The 20,785-nt window shown below is 58.0% G+C and overlaps 1 protein-coding gene across 1 annotated transcript in view; it reads left to right on the forward strand.

The window, feature by feature from the left end:
- The window catches only part of erich3 (glutamate-rich 3), a 114,087-nt gene extending 95,361 nt beyond the window's left edge, over positions 1-18,726 (forward strand). The window contains exons 11-12 of the mRNA XM_085978364.1: positions 924-1,130; positions 16,134-18,726. Of these exons, the coding sequence (XP_085834490.1) occupies positions 924-1,130; positions 16,134-16,702 (776 nt within the window). The 3' untranslated portion in view covers positions 16,703-18,726. The remainder of the gene's footprint in view (positions 1-923; positions 1,131-16,133) is intronic.
- Positions 18,727-20,785: the final 2,059 nt, after the last annotated feature.

The following is a 20,785-nucleotide window of genomic DNA, read 5'->3' on the forward strand; positions in this document are numbered from 1 at the left end:
ATTAACACACTCCTGGGGATCCCCGACAATATTAACACACTCCCGGGGATCCTCGACAATACTAACACACTCCCGGGTACCCCGACAATATTAACACACTCCCAGGGATCCCCGACAATATTAACACACTCCCAGGGATCCCCGACAATATTAACACTCTCCCGGGGAACCCCGACAATATTAACACACTCCTGGGGATCCCCGACAATATTAACACACTCCCGGGGATCCCCGACAATATTAACACACTCCCGGGGATCCCCAACAATATTAACACTCCCGGGGAACCCCGACAATACTAACACACTCCCGGGGATTCCCGACAATATTAACACACTCCCGGGGATCCCCGACAATATTAACACACTCCCGGGGAACCCCGACAATATTAACACACTCCCGGGGATCCCTGACAATATTAACACACTCCCGGGGAACCCCAACAATATTAACACACTCCCGGGGATCCCTGACAATATTAACACACTCCCGGGGAACCCTGACAATATTAACACACTCCCGGGTGCCCCGACAATATTAACACACTCCCGGGGATCCCCGACAACATTAACACACTCCCGGGGATCCCCAACAATACTAACACACTCCCGGGGATCCCCGACAATATTAACACACTCCCGGGGATCCCCAACAATACTAGCACACTCCCGGGGATCCCCGACAATACTAACACACTCCCGGGGATCCCCGACAATACTAACACACTCCCGGGGATCCCCGACAATACTAACACACTCCCGGGGATCCCCGACAATACTAACACACTCCCGGGGAACCCTGACAACATTAACACACTCCTAGGGTTCTCCAGACCCTGCGTTTTATACAATGTGTGTTGAAATATTTTGGCGCCGAACTTCCATCACAAAACTCCTGATTGTAAATCTCAATCCGTTTATCAGAGTACGACGACGATTTTGAAGAGGAGGAAGAGAAGCCAAGTGAGGAGGCGGAACAAAAGGACGAGGGAAGGGACGAGAGACTGAGCTCGGACGGTGAGAAGCGGAGCGAGCAGTCGGTGGTGCGGGAGGAGGAGGAGGAGGGATCGACGAGCGAGGAGGACAGCAGCAGTTCCTCTGACAGTGAATGCGAGAGCGATGGTGAGCCAGGTGTGTTTTTGCAATACTGGGGCACCTTTTCCTGTACTGTTCGGGTTGTCACCTGCCGGAGACGATCACCTCCGAGTTAAAGAACATGGCCCATTTTCGGACGGGATCGACGAGGGCTGAGCGTTCCGCTCCACCGGGGAACCTCCGAGGGGTGAAGGTGAAAACTAACCCACGTTGTTAAAATTCTCATCCCCGCGTTCAAATCCCTCCGTGGCCTCGCCCCTCCCTATCCCTGTAACCTACTCCAACCTCCCGACAACCCTCCAAGATCTCTGCGCTCCTCCACCTCTGGCCTCTTGTCCATCCCCCACTCCCTTCGCTCCACCATCGGCGGCTGTGCCTTCAGCTGCCTGGGCCTGGAATCGAGGCGTTGCTGGACCGGCAGCCAATGTAGGTCAGCGAGCACAGGGGTGAGGGGTGAACGATACTGGGTGTGAGTTAGGACACGGGGCAGTGAGCACAGGGGGTGATGGGTGAACGGGACTGGGTGTGAGTTAGGACACGGGGCAGTGAGCACAGGGGGTGATGGGTGAACGGGACTGGGTGTGAGTTAGGACACGGGGCAGTGAGCACAGGGGGTGAGGGGTGAACGGGACTGGGTGTGAGTTAGGACACGGGGCAGTGAGCACAGGGGTGATGGGTGAATGGGACTGGGTGTGAGTTAGGACACGGGGCAGTGAGCACAGGGGGTGATGGGTGAACGGGACTTGGTGTGAGTTAGGACACGGGGCAGTGAGCACAGGGGAAGATGGGTGAATGGGACTGGGTGTGAGTTAGGACACGGGGCAGTGAGCACAGGGGGTGATGGGTGAACGGGACTGGGTGTGAGTTAGGACACGGGGCAGTGAGCACAGGGGGTGATGGGTGAACGGGACTTGGTGTGAGTTAGGACACGGGGCAGTGAGCACGGGGGGTTATGGGTGAATGGGACTGGGTGTGAGTTAGGACACGGGGCAGTGAGCACAGGGGGTGATGGGTGAACGGGACTGGGTGTGAGTTAGGACACGGGGCAGTGAGCACAGTGGGTGATGGGTGAACGGGACTTGGTGTGAGTTAGGACACGGGGCAGTGAGCACAGGGGGTGATGGGTGAATGGGACTGGGTGTGAGTTAGGACACGGGGCAGTGAGCACAGGGGGTGATGGGTGAACGGGACTTGGTGCGAGTTAGGACACGGGGCAGCAAGCACAGGGGGTGATGGGTGAACGGGACTGGGTGTGAGTTAGGACACGGGGCAGTGAGCACAGGCGGTGATGGGTGAACAGGACTGGGTGTGAGTTAGGACACGGGGCAGTGAGCACAGGGGGTGATGGGTGAACGGGACTGGGTGTGAGTTAGGACACGGGGCAGTGAGCACAGGGGGTGATGGGTGAACGGGACTTGGAGCGAGTTAGGACACGGGGCAGTGAGCACAGGGGGTGATGGGTGAACGGGACTGGGTGTGAGTTAGGACACGGGGCAGTGAGCACAGGGGGTGATGGGTGAACGGGACTTGGTGTGAGTTAGGACACGGGGCAGTGAGCACAGGGGGTGATGGGTGAACGGGACTGGGTGTGAGTTAGGACACGGGGCAGTGAGCACAGGGGGTGATGGGTGAACGGGACTGGGTGTGAGTTAGGACACGGGGCAGTGAGCACAGGGGGTGATGGGTGAACGGGACTTGGTGCGAGTTAGGACACGGGGCAGTGAGCACAGGGGGTGATGGGTGAACGGAACTAGGTGTGAGTTAGGACACGGGGCAGTGAGCACAGGGGGTGATGGGTGAACGGGACTGGGTGTGAGTTAGGACACGGGGCAGTGAGTACAGGGGGTGATGGGTGAACGGGACTTGGTGTGAGTTAGGACACGGGGCAGTGAGCAGAGGGGGTGATGGGTGAACGGGACTGGGTGTGAGTTAGGACACGGGGCAGTGAGCACAGGGGGTGATGGGTGAACGGGACTGGGTGTGAGTTAGGACACAGGGCAGTGAGCACAGGGGGTGATGGGTGAACGGGACTGGGTGTGAGTTAGGACACGGGGCAGTGAGCACAGGGGGTGATGGGTGAACGGGACTTGGTGCGAGTTAGGACACGGGGCAGTGAGCACAGGGGGTGATGGGTGAACGGGACTTGGTGCGAGTTAGGACACGGGGCAGTGAGCACAGGGGTGGTGGGTGAACGGGACTGGGTGTGAGTTAGGACACGGGGCAGTGAGCACAGGGGGTGATGGGTGAACGGGACTTGGTGCGAGTTAGGACACGGGGCAGTGAGCACAGGGGTGGTGGGTGAACGGGACTGGGTGTGAGTTATACACTGGGCAGTGAGCACGGGGTGATGGGTGAACGGGACTGGGTGTGAGTTAGGACACGGGGCAGTGAGCACAGGGGGTGATGGGTGAACGGGACTTGGTGTGAGTTAGGACACGGGGCAGTGAGCACGGGGGTGATGGGTGAACGGGACTGGGTGTGAGTTAGGACACGGGGCAGTGAGCACAGGGGGTGATGGGTGAACGGGACTGGGTGTGAGTTAGGACACGGGGCAGTGAGCACAGGGGGTGATGGGTGAACGGGACTTGGTGCGAGTTAGGACACGGGGCAGTGAGCACAGGGGGTGACGGGTGAACGGGACTAGGTGTGAGTTAGGACACGGGGCAGTGAGCACAGGGGGTGATGGGTGAACGGGACTGGGTGTGAGTTAGGACACGGGGCAGTGAGTACAGGGGGTGATGGGTGAACGGGACTTGGTGTGAGTTAGGACACGGGGCAGTGAGCAGAGGGGGTGATGGGTGAACGGGACTGGGTGTGAGTTAGGACACGGGGCAGTGAGCACAGGGGGTGATGGGTGAACGGGACTGGGTGTGAGTTAGGACACGGGGCAGTGAGCACAGGGGGTGATGGGTGAACGGGACTGGGTGTGAGTTAGGACACGGGGCAGTGAGCACAGGGGGTGATGGGTGAACGGGACTGGGTGTGAGTTAGGACACGGGGCAGTGAGCAGGGGGTGATGGGTGAACGGGACTGGGTGTGAGTTAGGACACGGGGCAGTGAGCACAGGGGGTGATGGGTGAACGGGACTGGGTGTGAGTTAGGACACGGGGCAGTGAGCACAGGGGTGAGGGGTGAACGGGACTTGGTGTGAGTTGGGACACGAGGCAGTGAGCACAGGGGGTGATGGGTGAACGGGACTGGGTGTGAGGTAGGACACGGGGCAGTGAGCACAGGGGTGAGGGGTGAACGGGACTTGGTGTGAGTTAGGACACGGGGCAGTGAGCACGGGTGAACGGGACTTGGTGTGAGTTGGGACACGGGGCAGTGAGCACAGGGGGTGATGGGTGAACGGGACTGGGTGTGAGTTAGGACACGGGGCAGTGAGCACAGGGGGTGATGGGTGAACGGGACTGGGTGTGAGTTAGGACACGGGGTAGTGAGCACAGGGGGTGATGGGTGAACGGGACTTGGTGTGAGTTAGGACACGGGGCAGTGAGCACAGGGGTTGATGGGTGAACGGGACTGGGTGTGAGTTAGGACACGGGGCAGTGAGCACAGGGGGTGATGGGTGAACGGGACTTGGTGTGAGTTAGGACACGGGGCAGTGAGCACAGGGGGCGATGGGTGAACGGGACTTGGTGTGAGTTAGGACACGGGGCAGTGAGCACAGGGGGTGAGGGGTGAACGGGACTTGGTGTGAGTTAGGACACGGGGTAGTGAGCACAGGGGGTGATGGGTGAACGGGACTTGGTGTGAGTTAGGACACGGGGCAGTGAGCACAGGGGGCGATGGGCGAACGGGACTGGGTGTGAGTTAGGACACGGGGCAGTGAGCACAGGGGGTGATGGGTGAACGGGACTGGGTGTGAGTTAGGACACGGGGGCAGTGAGCACAGGGGGTGATGGGTGAACGGGACTTGGTGTGAGTTGGGACACGGGGCAGTGAGCACAGGGGGTGATGGGTGAACGGGACTGGGTGTGAGTTAGGACACGGGGCAGTGAGCACAGGGGGTGATGGGTGAACGGGACTGGGTGTGAGTTAGGACACGGGGCAGTGAGCACAGGGGGTGATGGGTGAATGGGACTGGGTGTGAGTTAGGACACGGGGCACTGAGCACGGGTGAGGGGTGAACGGGACTGGGTGTGAGTTAGGACACGGGGCAGTGAGCACAGGGGGTGATGGGTGAACGGGACTTGGTGCGAGTCAGGACACGGGGCAGTGAGCACAGGGGGTGATGGGTGAACGGGACTGGGTGTGAGTTAGGACACGGGGCAGTGAGCACAGGGGGTGATGGGTGAACGGGACTTGGTGTGAATTAGGACACGGGGCAGTGAGCACAGGGAGTGATGGGTGAACGGGACTTGGTGTGAGTTAGGACACGGGGCAGTGAGCACAGGGGGTGATGGGTGAACGGGACTTGGTGTGAGTTAGGACACGGGGCAGTGAGCACAGGGGGTGATGGGTGAACGGGACTGGGTGTGAGTTAGGACACGGGGCAGTGAGCACAGGGGGTGATGGGTGAACGGGACTGGGTGTGAGTTAGGACACGGGGCAGTGAGCACAGGGGGTGAGGGGTGAACGGGACTTGGTGTGAGTTGGGACACGGGGCACTGAGCACGGGTGAGGGGTGAACGGGACTTGGTGTGAGTTAGGACACGGGGCAGTGAGCACAGGGGGTGATGGGTGAACGGGACTGGGTGTGAGTTAGGACACGGGGCAGTGAGCACAGGGGGTGATGGGTGAACGGGACTGGGTGTGAGTTAGGACACGGGGCAGTGAGCACTGGGGTGATGGGTGAACGGGACTGGGTGTGAGTTAGGACACGGGGCAGTGAGCACGGGGGGTGATGGGTGAACGGGACTGGGTGTGAGTTAGGACACGGGGCAGTGAGCACCGGGGTGATGGGTGAACGGGACTTGGTGTGAGTTAGGACACGGGGCAGTGAGCACAGGGGTGATGGGTGAACGGGACTGGGTGTGAGTTAGGACACGGGGCAGTGAGCACAGGGGGTGATGGGTGAACGGGACTGGGTGTGAGTTAGGACACGGGGCAGTGAGCACAGGGGGTGATGGGTGAACGGGACTGGGTGTGAGTTAGGACACGGGGCAGTGAGCACAGGGGGTGATGGGTGAACGGGACTGGGTGTGAGTTAGGACACGGGGCAGTGAGCACAGGGGGTGATGGGTGAACGGGACTGGGTGTGAGTTAGGACACGGGGCAGTGAGCACAGGGGGTGATGGGTGAATGGGACTGGGTGTGAGTTAGGACACGGGGCAGTGAGCACAGGGGGTGATGGGTGAATGGGACTGGGTGTGAGTTAGGACACGGGGCAGTGAGCACAGGGGGTGATGGGTGAATGGGACTGGGTGTGAGTTAGGACACGGGGCAGTGAGCACAGGGGGTGATGGGTGAACGGGACTGGGTGCGAGTTAGGACATGGGGCAGTGAGCACAGGGGGTGAGGGGTGAATGGGACTGGGTGTGAGTTAGGACACGGGGCAGTGAGCACAGGGGGTGATGGGTGAACGGGACTTGGTGTGAGTTAGGACACGGGGCAGTGAGCACAGGGGGTGATGGGTGAACGGGACTGGGTGTGAGTTAGGACACGGGGCAGTGAGCACAGGGGGTGATGGGTGAACGGGACTGGGTGTGAGTTAGGACACGGGGCAGTGAGCACAGGGGGTGATGGGTGAACGGGACTGGGTGTGAGTTAGGACACGGGGGCAGTGAGCACAGGGGGTGATGGGTGAACGGGACTGGGTGCGAGTTAGGACACGGGGCAGTGAGCACAGGGGGTGAGGGGTGAACGGGACTTGGTGTGAGTTGGGACACGGGGCAGTGAGCACAGGGGGTGATGGGTGAACGGGACTGGGTGTGAGTTAGGACACGGGGCAGTGAGCACAGGGGGTGATGGGTGAACGGGACTGGGTGTGAGTTAGGACACGGGGGCAGTGAGCACAGGGGTGAGGGGGTGAACGGGACTTGGTGTGAGTTAGGACACGGGGCAGTGAGCACAGGGGGTGATGGGTGAACGGGACTGGATGTGAGTTAGGACACGGGGCAGTGAGCACAGGGGGTGATGGGTGAACGGGACTTGGTGTGAGTTAGGACACGGGGCAGTGAGCACAGGGGGTGATGGGTGAACGGGACTGGGTGTGAGTTAGGACACGGGGCAGTGAGCACAGGGGGTGATGGGTGAACGGGACTGGGTGTGGGTTAGGACACGGGGCAGTGAGCACAGGGGGTGATGGGTGAACGGGACTGGGTGTGAGTTAGGACACGGGGCAGTGAGCACAGGGGGGTGATGGGTGAACGGGACTGGGTGTGAGTTAGGACACGGGGCAGTGAGCACAGGGGGTGAGGGGCGAACGGGACTTGGTGTGAGTTAGGACACGGGGCAGTGAGCACAGGGGGTGATGGGCGAACGGGACTTGGTGTGAGTTGGGACACGGGGCAGTGAGCACAGGGGGGTGATGGGTGAACGGGACTTGGTGCGAGTTGGGACACGGGGCAGTGAGCACAGGGGGTGATGGGTGAACGGGACTGGGTGTGAGTTAGGACACGGGGCAGTGAGCACAGGGGGTGATGGGTGAACGGGACTGGGTGTGAGTTAGGACACGGGGCAGTGAGCACAGGGGGTGATGGGTGAACGGGACTGGGTGTGAGTTAGGACACGGGGCAGTGAGCACAGGGGTGATGGGTGTGAACGGGACTGGGTGTGAGTTAGGACACGGGGCAGTGAGCACAGGGGTGATGGGTGAACGGGACTTGGTGTGAGTTGGGACACGGGGCAGTGAGCACAGGGGGTGATGGGTGAACGGGACTGGGTGCGAGTTAGGACACGGGGCAGTGAGCACAGGGGGTGATGGAGTGAACGGGACTGGGTGTGAGTTAGGACACGGGGCAGTGAGCACAGGGGGTGATGGGTGAACGGGACTTGGTGCGAGTTGGGACACGGGGCAGTGAGCACAGGGGGTGATGGGTGAACGGGACTGGGTGTGAGTTAGGACACGAGGCAGTGAGCACAGGGGTGAGGGGTGAACGGGACTGGGTGTGAGTTAGGACACGGGGCAGTGAGCACAGGGGGTGATGGGTGAACGGGACTGGGTGCGAGTTAGGACACGGGGCAGTGAGCACAGGGGGTGATGGGTGAACGGGACTGGGTGTGAGTTAGGACACGGGGCAGTGAGCACAGGGGGTGAGGGGTGAACGGGACTGGGTGTGAGTTAGGACACGGGGCAGTGAGCACAGGGGGTGAGGGGTGAACGGGACTTGGTGTGAGTTAGGACACGGGGCAGTGAGCACAGGGGGTGATGGGTGAACGGGACTGGGTGTGAGTTAGGACACGGGGCAGTGGGCACAGGGGGTGATGGGTGAACGGGACTTGGTGTGAGTTAGGACACGGGGCAGTGAGCACAGGGGGTGATGGGTGAACGGGACTGGGTGCGAGTTAGGACATGGGGCAGTGAGCACAGGGGTGAGGGTGGTGAACGGGACTGGGTGTGAGTTAGGACACGGGGCAGTGAGCACAGGGGGTGATGGGTGAACGGGACTGGGTGCGAGTTAGGACACGGGGCAGTGAGCACAGGGGGTGATGGTGTGAACGGGACTGGGTGTGAGTTAGGACACGGGGCAGTGAGCACAGGGGTGAGGGGTGAACGGGACTGGGTGTGAGTTAGGACACGGGGCAGTGAGCACAGGGGGTGATGGGTGAACGGGACTGGGTGTGAGTTAGGACACGGGGCAGTGAGCACAGGGGGTGATGGGTGAACGGGACTGGGTGTGAGTTAGGACACGGGGCAGTGAGCACAGGGGTGATGGGTGAACGGGACTGGGTGTGAGTTAGGACAAGGGGCAGCGAGCACAGGGGGCGATGGGTGAACGGGACTGGGTGTGAGTTAGGACACGGGGCTGTGAGCACAGGGGGTGATGGGTGAACGAGACTGGGTGTGAGTTAGAACACGGGGCAGTGAGCACAGGGGGTGATGGGTGAACGGGACTGGGTGTGAGTTAGGACACGGGGCAGTGAGCACAGGGGGTGATGGGTGAACGGGACTTGGTGTGAGTTAGGAGACGGGGCAGTGAGCACGGGGTGATGGGTGAACGGGACTGGGTGTGAGTTGGGACACGGGGCAGTGAGCACAGGGGGTGATGGGCGAACGGGACTGGGTGTGAGTTAGGACACGGGGCAGTGAGCACAGGGGGTGATGGGTGAACGGGACTGGGTGAGTTAGGACACGGGGCAGTGAGCACAGGGGGTGAGGGGGTGAACGGGACTGGGTGTGAGTTAGGACACGGGGCAGTGCGGGTGATGGGTGAACGGGACTGGGTGTGAGTTAGGACACGGGGCAGTGAGCACAGGGGGTGATGGGTGAACGGGACTGGGTGTGAGTTAGGACACGGGGCAGTGAGCACAGGGGGTGAGGGGTGAACGGGACTGGGTGTGAGTTAGGACACGGGGCAGTGAGCACAGTGGGTGATGGGTGAACGGGACTTGGTGTGAGTTAGGACACGGGGCAGTGAGCACAGGGGGTGAGGGGTGAACGGGACTTGGTGCGAGTTAGGACACGGGGCAGTGAGCACAGGGGGTGAGGGGTGAACGGGACTTGGTGTGAGTTAGGACACGGGGCAGTGAGCACAGAGGGTGATGGGTGAACGGGACTGGGTGTGAGTTAGGACACAGGGCAGTGAGCACAGGGGGTGATGGGTGAACGGGACTGGGTGTGAGTTAGGACACGGGGCAGTGAGCACAGGGGGCGATGGGTGAACGGGACTGGGTGTGAGTTAGGACACGGGGCAGTGAGCACAGGGGGTGATGGGCGAACGGGACTGGGTGTGAGTTAGGACACGGGGCAGTGAGCACAGGGGGTGATGGGTGAACGGGACTGGGTGTGAGTTAGGACACGGGGCAGTGAGCACAGGGGGCGATGGGTGAACGGGACTGGGTGCGAGTTAGGACACGGGGGCAGTGAGCACAGGGGGTGAGGGGTGAACGGGACTTGGTGTGAGTTGGGACACGGGGCAGTGAGCACAGGTGGTGATGGGTGAACGGGACTGGGTGTGAGTTAGGACACGGGGCAGTGAGCACAGGGGGTGATGGGTGAACGGGACTGGGTGCGAGTTAGGACACGGGGCAGTGAGCACGGGGGGTTATGGGTGAACGGGACTGGGTATGAGTTAGGACACGGGGCAGTGAGCACAGGGGGTGATGGGTGAACGGGACTGGGTGTGAGTTAGGACACGGGGCAGTGAGCACGGGGTGATGGGTGAACGGGACTGGGTGTGAGTTAGGACACGGGGCAGTGAGCACAGGGGGCGATGGGTGAACGGGACTGGGTGTGAGTTAGGACACGGGGCAGTGAGCACAGGGGGTGATGGGCGAACGGGACTGGGTGTGAGTTAGGACACGGGGCAGTGAGCACAGGGGGTGATGGGTGAACGGGACTGGGTGTGAGTTAGGACACGGGGCAGTGAGCACAGGGGGCGATGGGTGAACGGGACTGGGTGCGAGTTAGGACACGGGGCAGTGAGCACAGGGGGTGATGGGTGAACGGGACTGGGTGCGAGTTAGGACACGGGGCAGTGAGCACGGGGGGTTATGGGTGAACGGGACTGGGTATGAGTTAGGACACGGGGCAGTGAGCACAGGGGGTGATGGGTGAACGGGACTGGGTGCGAGTTAGGACACGGGGCAGTGAGCACAGGGAGTGATGGGTGAACGGGACTGGGTGTGAGTTAGGACACGGGGCAGTGAGCACAGGGGGTGATGGGTGAACTGGACTGGGTGTGAGTTAGGACACGGGGCAGTGAGCACAGAGGGTGATGGGTGAACGGGACTGGGTGCGAGTTAGGACACGGGGCAGTGAGCACAGGAGGTGATGGGTGAACGGGACTGGGTGTGAGTTAGGACACGGGGCAGTGAGCACAGGGGGTGATGGGTGAACGGGACTGGGTGTGAGTTAGGACACGGGGCAGTGAGCACAGGGGGTGAGGGGTGAACGGGACTGGGTGTGAGTTAGGACACGGGGCAGTGAGCACAGGGGGTGATGGGTGAATGGGAGTGGGTGTGAGTTAGGACACGGGGCAGTGAGCACAGGGGGTGATGGGTGAACGGGACTGGGTGTGAGTTAGGACACGGGGCAGTGAGCACGGGGTGATGGGTGAACGGGACTGGGTGTGAGTTAGGAGACGGGGCAATGAGCACAGGGGGCGATGGGTGAACGGGACGGTGTGAGTTAGGACACGGGCAGTGAGCACAGGGGGTGATGGGTGAACGGGACTGGGTGCGAGTTAGGACACGGGGCAGTGAGCACAGGGGGTGATGGGTGAACGGGACTGGGTGTGAGTTAGGACACGGGGCAGTGAGCACAGGGGGTGATGGGTGAACGGGACTGGGTGTGAGTTAGGACACGGGGCAGTGAGCACATGGGGTGATGGGTGAACGGGACTGGGTGTGAGTTAGGACACGGGGCAGTGATCACAGGGGGTGATGGGTGAACGGGAATGGGTGCGAGTTAGGACACGGGGCAGTGAGCACAGGGAGTGATGGGTGAACGGGACTGGGTGCGAGTTAGGACACGGGGCAGTGAGCACAGAGGGTGATGGTGTGAACGGGACTGGGTGTGAGTTGGGACACGGGGCAGTGAGCACAGGGGGTGATGGGTGAATGGGAGTGGGTGTGAGTTAGGACACGGGGCAGTGAGCACAGGGGCGATGGGTGAACGGGACTGGGTGCGAGTTAGGACACGGGGCAGTGAGCACAGGGGGTGATGAGTGAACGGGACTGGGTGCGAGTTAGGACACGGGGCAGTGAGCACAGGGGGTGATGGGTGAACGGGACTTGGTGTGAGTTAGGACACGGGGCAGTGAGCACAGGGGGTGATGAGTGAACGGGACTGGGTGCGAGTTAGGACACGGGGCAGTGAGCACAGGGGGTGATGAGTGAACGGGACTGGGTGTGAGTTAGGACACGGGCAGTGAGCACGGGGAGTAGGGTGAACGGGACTGGGTGTGAGTTAGGACATGGGGCAGTGAGCACAGGGGGTGATGGGTGAATGGGACTTGGTGTGAGTTAGGACATGGGGCAGTGAGCACGGGGGGTGATGGGTGAACGGGACTGGGTGTGAGTTAGGACACGGGGCAGTGAGCACAGGGGGTGATGGGTGAACGGGACTGGGTGTGAGTTAGGACACGGGGGCAGTGAGCACAGGGGGTCATGGGTGAACGGGATCTGGGCGTGAGTTAGGACACGGGGCAGTGAGCACAGGGGGTGATAGGTGAACGGGATTGGGTGTGAGTTAGGACACGGGGCAGTGAGCACAGGGGGTGATGGGTGAACGGGACTGGATGTGAGTTAGGACACGGGGCAGTGAGCACAGGGAGTGATGGGTGAACGGGACTGGGTGTGAGTTAGGACACGGGGCAGTGAGCACAGGGGGTGATGGGTGAACGGGACTGGGTGTGAATTAGGACACGGGGCAGTGAGCACAGCGGGTGATGGGTGAACGGGACTGGTTGTGAGTTAGGACACGGGGCAGTGAGCACAGGGGGTGAGGGGTGAACGGGACTGGGTGTGAGTTAGGACACGGGGCATTGAGCACAGGGGTGAGGGGTGAACGGGACTGGGTGCGAGTTAGGACACGGTAGCAGAGAGCACAGGGGGTGATGGGTGAACGGGACTTGGTGTGAGTTAGGACACGGGGCAGTGAGCACAGGGGGTGAGGGGTGAACGGGACTGGGTGTGAGTTAGGACACGGGGCAGTGAGCACAGGGGTGAGGGGTGAACGGGACTGGGTGCGAGTTTAGGACACGGTAGCAGAGAGCACAGGGGGTGATGGGTGAACGGGACTTGGTGTGAGTTAGGACACGGGGCAGCAGAGTTTTGGATGAGTTGAGGTTTAGGGAGAGTGGAAGGTGAGAGGCGGCCAGTAGAGTGTTGGAATAGTCGAGTCTGGAGCGGACACAGGCACAGATGACTAATAAATTAAACTGCTCAAACAAAACGGAAACAACATACAATTTATTTTTAATGCTCGTGTGATCTTGCTCCCTGGGTGTTTGCTCCTGGGGATTAATCTTAATTCCTGGAGACACCAGGGCAGTCCTGGGGGGAATGGCAACCCTAATTACAGCCCGTGGGAAGTTAGGCCTCAGTGGAGCTTTGAGCCTCGTGATCTGAGAGTTGAACCCAAAACACCGCTTCACTTCGCCTCTTCCCTCCATCTACCAACCGATGCCCCAATCCGGGAGCTCTCCGCAAAATAACTGCATGCCCTGCCGACTATCTTATATAGACTGTACCATCTGCCGCTGCTCAATGGGATAGTTGATTGCCACCTTCAGGGATAGCTCAGTTGCTAGGCAACGCATTGCGCCTCGGATCAAAGGCTGCTTTTTAATTTGCTTTGAATTAGCAGGTGGAAGGGAGGAGGGAGCAGTCTGTGCTCCGCAGCCCTCGAACAGACCCCACGGCAGCCCTTCCGACCTCACTTGCACTATTCGTAAGCGTCAGAACCGCCGGCTCTGAGGGACCCTCCCGTGGGACATTGGGCAGCTCTCTCGTCTATGGGGTCAGAGGGGTCGTGGGTTCAGAGTCCCGCTCCAGCGACTCGAGCACAAACTCCGAGCTTGAACCCACGACCTTCTGACGAGAGAGAGAGAGAGAGAGTTCTACCCACTGAGCCGCGGCTGACCCACCGTAAAGGGATGTCCACGATTGCGCTAACGTTCACATGAAGGATAAACACCAGCGCGGGCTGGTTAGGCCAAACACCCTGTTCCCGTGTTGAAAACTCAATGTAATTTACCACTGAAACCCAATCCGTGCCTGTGTCACCTCCAGACTCGACTATTCCAACCTCTCCTGGCCGGCCTCTCACCTTCCACCCTCCCTAAACCTCAACTCATCCAAAACTCTGCTGCCCCGTGTCCTAACTCACACCAAGTCCCGTTCACCTCTCACCCCTGTGCTCACTGCCCCGTGTCCTAACTCACACCAAGTCCCGTTCACCCCTCACCCCTGTGCTCACTGCCCCGTGTCCTAACTCACACCCAGTCCCGTTCACCCATCACCCCCTGTGCTCACTGCCCCGTGTCCTAACTCACACCCAGTCCCGTTCACCCCTCACCCCCTGTGCTCACTGCCCCGTGTCCTAACCCGCACCAAGTCCCGTTCACCCATCACCCTCTGTCCTCACTGCCCCATGTCCTAACTCACACCCAGTCCCGTTCACCCATCACCCCCTGTGCTCACTGCCCCGTGTCCTAACTCGCACCCAGTCCCGTTCACCCCTCACCCCCTGTGCTCACTGCCCCGTGTCCTAACTCACACCCAGTCCCGCTCACCCATTACCCCCTGTGCTCACTGCCCGTGTCCTAACTCACACCCAGTCCCGTTCACCCCTCACCCCTGTGCTCACTGCCCCGTGTCCTAACTCACACCAAGTCCCGTTCACCCATCACTCCCTGTGCTCACTGCCCCGTGTCCTAACTCACACCAAGTCCCGTTCACCCATCACTCCCTGTGCTCACTGCCCCGTGTCCTAACTCACACCAAGTCCCATTCACCCCTCGCCCCTGTGCTCACTGCCCCGTGTCCTAACTCACACCAAGTCCCGTTCACCCATCACCCCCTGTGCTCACTGCCCCGTGTCCTAACTCACACCCAGTCCCATTCACCCATCACCCCCTGTGCTCACTGCCCCGTGTCCTAACTCGTACCCAGTCCCGTTCACCCATCACCCCCTGTGCTCACTGCCCCGTGTCCTAACTCACACCCAGTCCCGTTCACCCATCACCCCCTGTACTCACTGCCCCGTGTCCTAACTCACACCCAGTCCCGTTCACCCATCACCCCCTGTGCTCACTGCCCCGTGTCCTAACTCACACCCAGTCCCGTTCACCCATCACCCCCTGTGCTCACTGCCCCGTGTCCTAACTCGCACCCAGTCCCGTTCACCCATCACCCCCTGTGCTCACTGCCCGTGTCCTAACTCACACCCAGTCCCGTTCACCCATCACCCCTGTGCTCACTGCCCCATGTCCTAACTCACACCAAGTCCCGTTCACCCCCTCACCCCTGTGCTCACTGCCCCGTGTCCTAACTCACACCAAGTCCCGTTCACCCATCACCCCCTGTGCTCACTGCCCCGTGTCCTAACTCACACCCAGTCCCGTTCACCCCTCACCCCTGTGCTCGCTGACCTACATTGACTCCCGGTCCGACAATGCATCGATTAAAAAAAATTCTCATCCTTGTGTTCAAATCCCTCCATGGTCTCACCCCTCCCTATCTCTGTAACCTCCTCCAGCACCTACAATCTCTGGGCTCCTCCAAATCTGGCCTCTTGTCCATTCCTGATTTTAATCGCTCCACCATTGGTGGCCGTGCCTTCTGTTGCCTGGGCCCTAAGCTCTGGAATTCCCTCCCTAAACCTCTGCACCATCTCTACCGAGAGATTGATAGATTTTTGAATATTAAGGGAATCAAGGGATATGGAGATCGGGCGGGAAAGTGGAGATGAGGTAGAAGATCAGCCATGATCTTATTGAATGGTGGAGCAGGCTCGAGTGGCTGAATGGCCGACTCCTGCTCCTATTTCTTATGGTCTTGTGTACCTCTCTCTCCTCCTTTAAGACGCTCCTTAAAACCTCCCTTTTTGACCCAGCTTTTGGCCATCTCTCCCAATATCTCTTTATGTGTCTCGGTGTCACCTCTGTTTGATAATCGCTCCTGCGAAGCGCCTTGGGATGTTTTACTATGTTAAAGGCAAAAGCCAAATACTGCGGATGCTGGAAATCTGAAATAAAAAAATGAAAATGCTGGAAACACTCAGCAGGTCAGGCAGCATCTGTGGGGAGAGAAATGGAGAGTTCTGACGGAAGGTCCCAGACCTGAACCGTTAACGCTGTTCCTCTCGCCACAGATGCTGCCGGACCCGCTGAGTGTTTCCAGCATTTTCGTTTTTTATATGAATGCAAGTTACTGTCTGTATCAACACAGCAGGTGACGTCCGATGCTTTTCTACATTTGCCTCAACAGAGGGACGAGGGTCACGAGCATCATTGCGAAGTTCATCTTGCTCCCCAAGAAGCAGTGAAGAGTCTGATGGTGGAAGAGTGGAGGTAAAGGTCACCGATGAAGAGCCGGAGCAAAAGCGTGGCCTTGCTGAAGACGAGGTGGGCCCCACGACTGCCGAAGAAGCGGGAGCAGCTCCGGGAAAATCCGAGCAGGACGGCCATGAGCTGAAGACTATAAACGAGGAAGAGAGGGAGGACAAAAGAGTCACGGAAGAAGGGGCCTGGCTTGAGGGAGCAGAAGACGCTGAGGAGCAAATCGTGGCGGCGTCAGCGGGAGGGGACCGCTCTGCGCCGGTAACGGGCGAAGACACGGAGGGAAAACCTGGAAGCGATGAAGAGACTGAAGATGGACAGGGTGCGGGCGGCGAGCCAGAGGACGGCGAGGTGGAAGCTGTGGAAACGGGCGGAGAACCTTTAATATCTGTGGAGGTTCATGTCATAAAGTCCGAGGAGAAAGCATTGAAAGGTAGCGAGGCGGACGTTTGTGCTGCGGAACTCTCTGAGTCTGGGAGATCCGTTGGTGGTGAGTAACAGCAGACTCCCGAATCCTGCCTTGCTTCGTGTTTGTGATTTCTCCGCTCTCAGCTCACGGTTAGTGGCAGTGTTCAGCATGGCTGCATTTCCCCAACCAACAAAAAACACACACAGACAGCGTGAAGAGATGTAGTTACAGCCTGTCAATTAAAACTGTGTGTTGCATGGAGTGGTTAATCTTCCCTGTGTGTGTTCATTGATGGGAAAACAGATCATCTGCCTTTGCAAAGATTTGAGCTAATCGTGACCGATTTGTTTTGGTGTGTGTGTTTGTGTGTAAAGAGCTGTGGTGAATCTCATAGAATGTGCATCAGTGCTGAATAAATATTATGTGGAACGTACGGCACAGAAACAGGCCATTGGGTCTGCGGTATCTTGAGGTGGCCATAGATGGAGACGGACACCGGTTAACTCCTTAACCTGGTTTAATCAACACTTGCACATAAAAGCTTCTGCCATGAGGCAGCCAAAACAAAGAGTACAACCAGTACAGATCAGACTTAACTCAGGAGAGCAATTGCCACAGCACCACCTGGTGGATCAGGTTACTCATAACCTCCCAGGTTACTACAGGGTCCAACTGGTCCGTGCCGGTGTTTCGTGTCCCACACCAGCCTCCTCCCACCCCTCTCCATCTCACCCTATCAGCATCTCCCTCTATTCCTTCCTCTCAGTTCTGGTATTATCCGTGTGAATCTTTTTTTTGCACCTTCTCCAGTGCCTCAATATCCTTTTTAGAATATGGAGACCGGAACTGTTCTAACCTTCTATTCTGTTCCCCCTCATGTATTTATCTAACTTCCCCTTGAAATATGAACAAATGGGTTCAAATATTGGATCATGGGAGATGATGGGGTATAAATTAATCTTTGGGGTGGTGTGGAACCTCGCTCCCTCCCTCCTCTCTCGCCCTCCTCTCTCCCTCTCTCCCTCTCTAGCTCCCTCCTTCCTCTCCCTCCCTCGCTCCCTCCTCACTCTCCCTCCTCTCTCTCTCTCTCTCCCTCCTCTCTCTCTCTCTCTCCTCTCTCTCTCCCTCCCTCCTCTCTCTCTCCCTCCCTCCCTCCTCTCTCCCTCCTCTCTCTCTCCCTCCCTCCTCTCTCCCTCCCTCCTCTCTCTCCCTCCTCTCTCTCTCCCTCCTCTCTCCCTCCCTCTCTCTCTCCCTCCCTCCTCTCTCCCTCCTCTCTCTCTCTCTCTCTCCCTCCCTCCCTCCTCTCTCTCTCCCTCCCTCCCCCTCCCTCCTCTCTCTCTCTCTCCCTCCTCTCTCCCTCCCTCCCTCCTCTCTCCCTCCTCTCTCTCTCTCTCCCTCCCTCCTCTCTCCCTCCCTCCTCTCTCTCTCCCCTCCTCTCTCTCTCCCTCCCTCTCTCTCTCCCTCCCTCCTCTCTCCCTCCTCTCTCTCTCTCTCTCCCTCCCTCCTCTCTCCCTCCCTCCTCTCTCTCTCCCTCCCTCCCCCTCCCTCCTCTCTCTCTCTCTCCCTCCTCTCTCCCTCCCTCCCTCCTCTCTCTCTCCCTCCCTCTCTCTCTCTCTCCCTCCTCTCTCTCTCCCTCCCTCCTCTCTCTCTCCCTCCCTCCTCTCTCCCTCCCCCCTCCCTCCCTCCCCCTTCTCTCCCTCCCTCCCTCTTGTGAGGGGGGTTGTGGGGCTGGAGGAGATTACAGAGATAGGGAGGGGCGAGGCCACGGAGGGAACAAGGATGAGGGTTTCAGCAGCAGCTGAGCAGAGGCAGTGTAACCGTTACCAACGTACGCCTTGATCTGTGGAACCCTTGCCTTTAAATTGAAGTGGCCAAGTGCTGGATTTCTATAAGATAACCACAAGCTACCATTCACATTTGCATTGTATTATTTTGTACTGTACCCAAACCCGGCAAATTATGCCATTTGCTTGTTGTATCCTCCTTGATATTTTTGTTTTGCTTTTTCTTTTTATCTGCCCAGTGTGTTGTGTATTGGTGATTTCCTTTTTATGTTTTAGTTTTTGTGTTTATGTAACAAGTATTAAATAGGAAACGCTCGCTCATCGCACGATTATGCAGCCGGACCTCCATTATCCGTGGGATTCGAGGGGATTTCCCATTGTATCAGGGCTTGGTGGTAATCATCGAGTCATAACGGCACAGAAGGAGGCCATTCGGCCCATCGAGTGCGTGCGGGCTCTCTGTAGAGCAATGCAGTCAGTCCCATTCCCCCGCTCTATCCCCGGAGCCCTGCAAGTTTATTTCCCTCAAGTGCCTATCCAGTCTCCCCTTGAAAACATTGAGTGTCTCCACTTCCACCACTTCCGTCGGCAGCGAGTTCCAGGTCCTCACCACTCGCTGCGTAAAAAAGTTTTCCCTCACATCCCCCCTGTATCTCTTGCCCAAAACCTTAAATCTGTGTCCCCTAGTCCTTGTACCATCCATTAGTGGGAACAGCCTTTCCCCGTCTAGCCTATCCAAACCCGTCATAATCTTGTACACCTCGATCAAATCACCCCTCAACCTCCTTTGCTCCAATGAAAACAAATCCAGCTTCTCCAACCTGCTAAGATCCCCCATCCCCGGAACCATTCTGGTAAATCTCCTCTGCACCCTCTCAAGGGCCTTCACATCCTTCCTAAAGTGTGGTGACAAGAACTGGACGCAATACTCCAGTTGTGACCTAACCAACGCTTTATAAAGGTTCAGCATAACTTCTCTACTTTTGTACTCAATACCTCTATTTATGAAGCCCAAGATCCCATATGCTTTGCTAACCACTCGCTCAATGTGTCCTGCCACCTTCAGGGACCTATGCACATTAACTCCCAGGTCCCTCTGTCCCTGCACACTCTTTAAAACTGTGCCATTAAGTGTATATTGCCTCTCCCTGTTCCTTCTGCCAAAATGCATCACCTCACACTTCTCTGTGTGCAGTGGCTATGGTTACCTGACTGGTAACCTAGGGGTGACGAGTTCAAATCCTACCAGGCCAAGTTGCGAATTGACGGCAATAAGATCCGGTAGTTGGTGGGGTAGCGAGCACCAGGACAAGATGACCGTGGAAGCCATTATTTTTGTTGCAAGTTGACCGAACAGGTTGACGAGCGCCCTTCCAGGAAGGGAACTGGCTGCCATTACCTGGTCTGGCCTACTTGTGACTCCAGTCCACGCACCAACTGGTTGACTCTTGACCCTCTGAAATACAAACTCAAGAAGGTGTCCCAACACCACCTTCTCAAGGGGCAACTAGGAGATGGGCAATAAATGCCGGCCTTGCCAACGACGCCCACATCCCCCAGAATGAATAAATACAAAATAAACAAAGTGTTTCCAGAATCTGGTCTTGCACGCACAGATTGGAGTTACTGTAAAACACCAAGACTCGGGAACAAATTGTTCTATTCACTTAGTAAAGGGGAAATGGAACACAAATAAGGAAAGAAGCTTTTGACTACATGAGGCGATTTAAAGGCCCCGATTTTAACCCCGGGTGGATTCCCCACTCAGGCCTGAGTTAAAATTACAGGCGGGTCTCAATGATGTCATCGGGCTGCAACACGCAGGTAAAGAAGGACCCCTGTTGGCTCTGGGCGTGTCTCCTTGCTGCCTGCTCGGGAGAGCAGGTTAAAGTTGCAGATGTTGAGATCATGGCGGCTCTCGGACAGGTAAGAGCCGGGGCGAGCAGGGTTAAAATCACCCCCAATTTCTCACGCAAGACTTGATCCTGGGGAAGATCTGACAGATAATTGGAATGTGGATAATGGGGGTTCTGCGGTATATATATAGATATATGGATATAGCTATTACCTATCTTCTCCTGTAAGTTAATGATGTAGATTTACTGTCTTATTCAAGGTTGATTGTACTTGATTATTTCTGATGCAGCAATAAATGCAAATTGTGGGCAGATATGTATGAAGCTACAGCCTTTTGAATATCTAAGCACTCTCATTATTGAGTGACATATAAACATGAGAACATACTCGTGTTCGACGGGTACGTGATGCAAATAACATGACTGAAAAACTGTAAGGGTTGGGGAAGTACTTTTGATGCAAAGTATTCCTCCAGACTAGCTTGGGTACATTTCCACCCCACCCCCCCTCCCGCCAACTAGTTATCTCTGG

Source organism: Somniosus microcephalus, chromosome 3 (genome assembly GCF_052327205.1).
Source record: "Somniosus microcephalus isolate GS21.2 chromosome 3, FLI_Smic_1.0, whole genome shotgun sequence".
NCBI classification, from domain to species: Eukaryota; Metazoa; Chordata; class Chondrichthyes; order Squaliformes; family Somniosidae; genus Somniosus; species Somniosus microcephalus.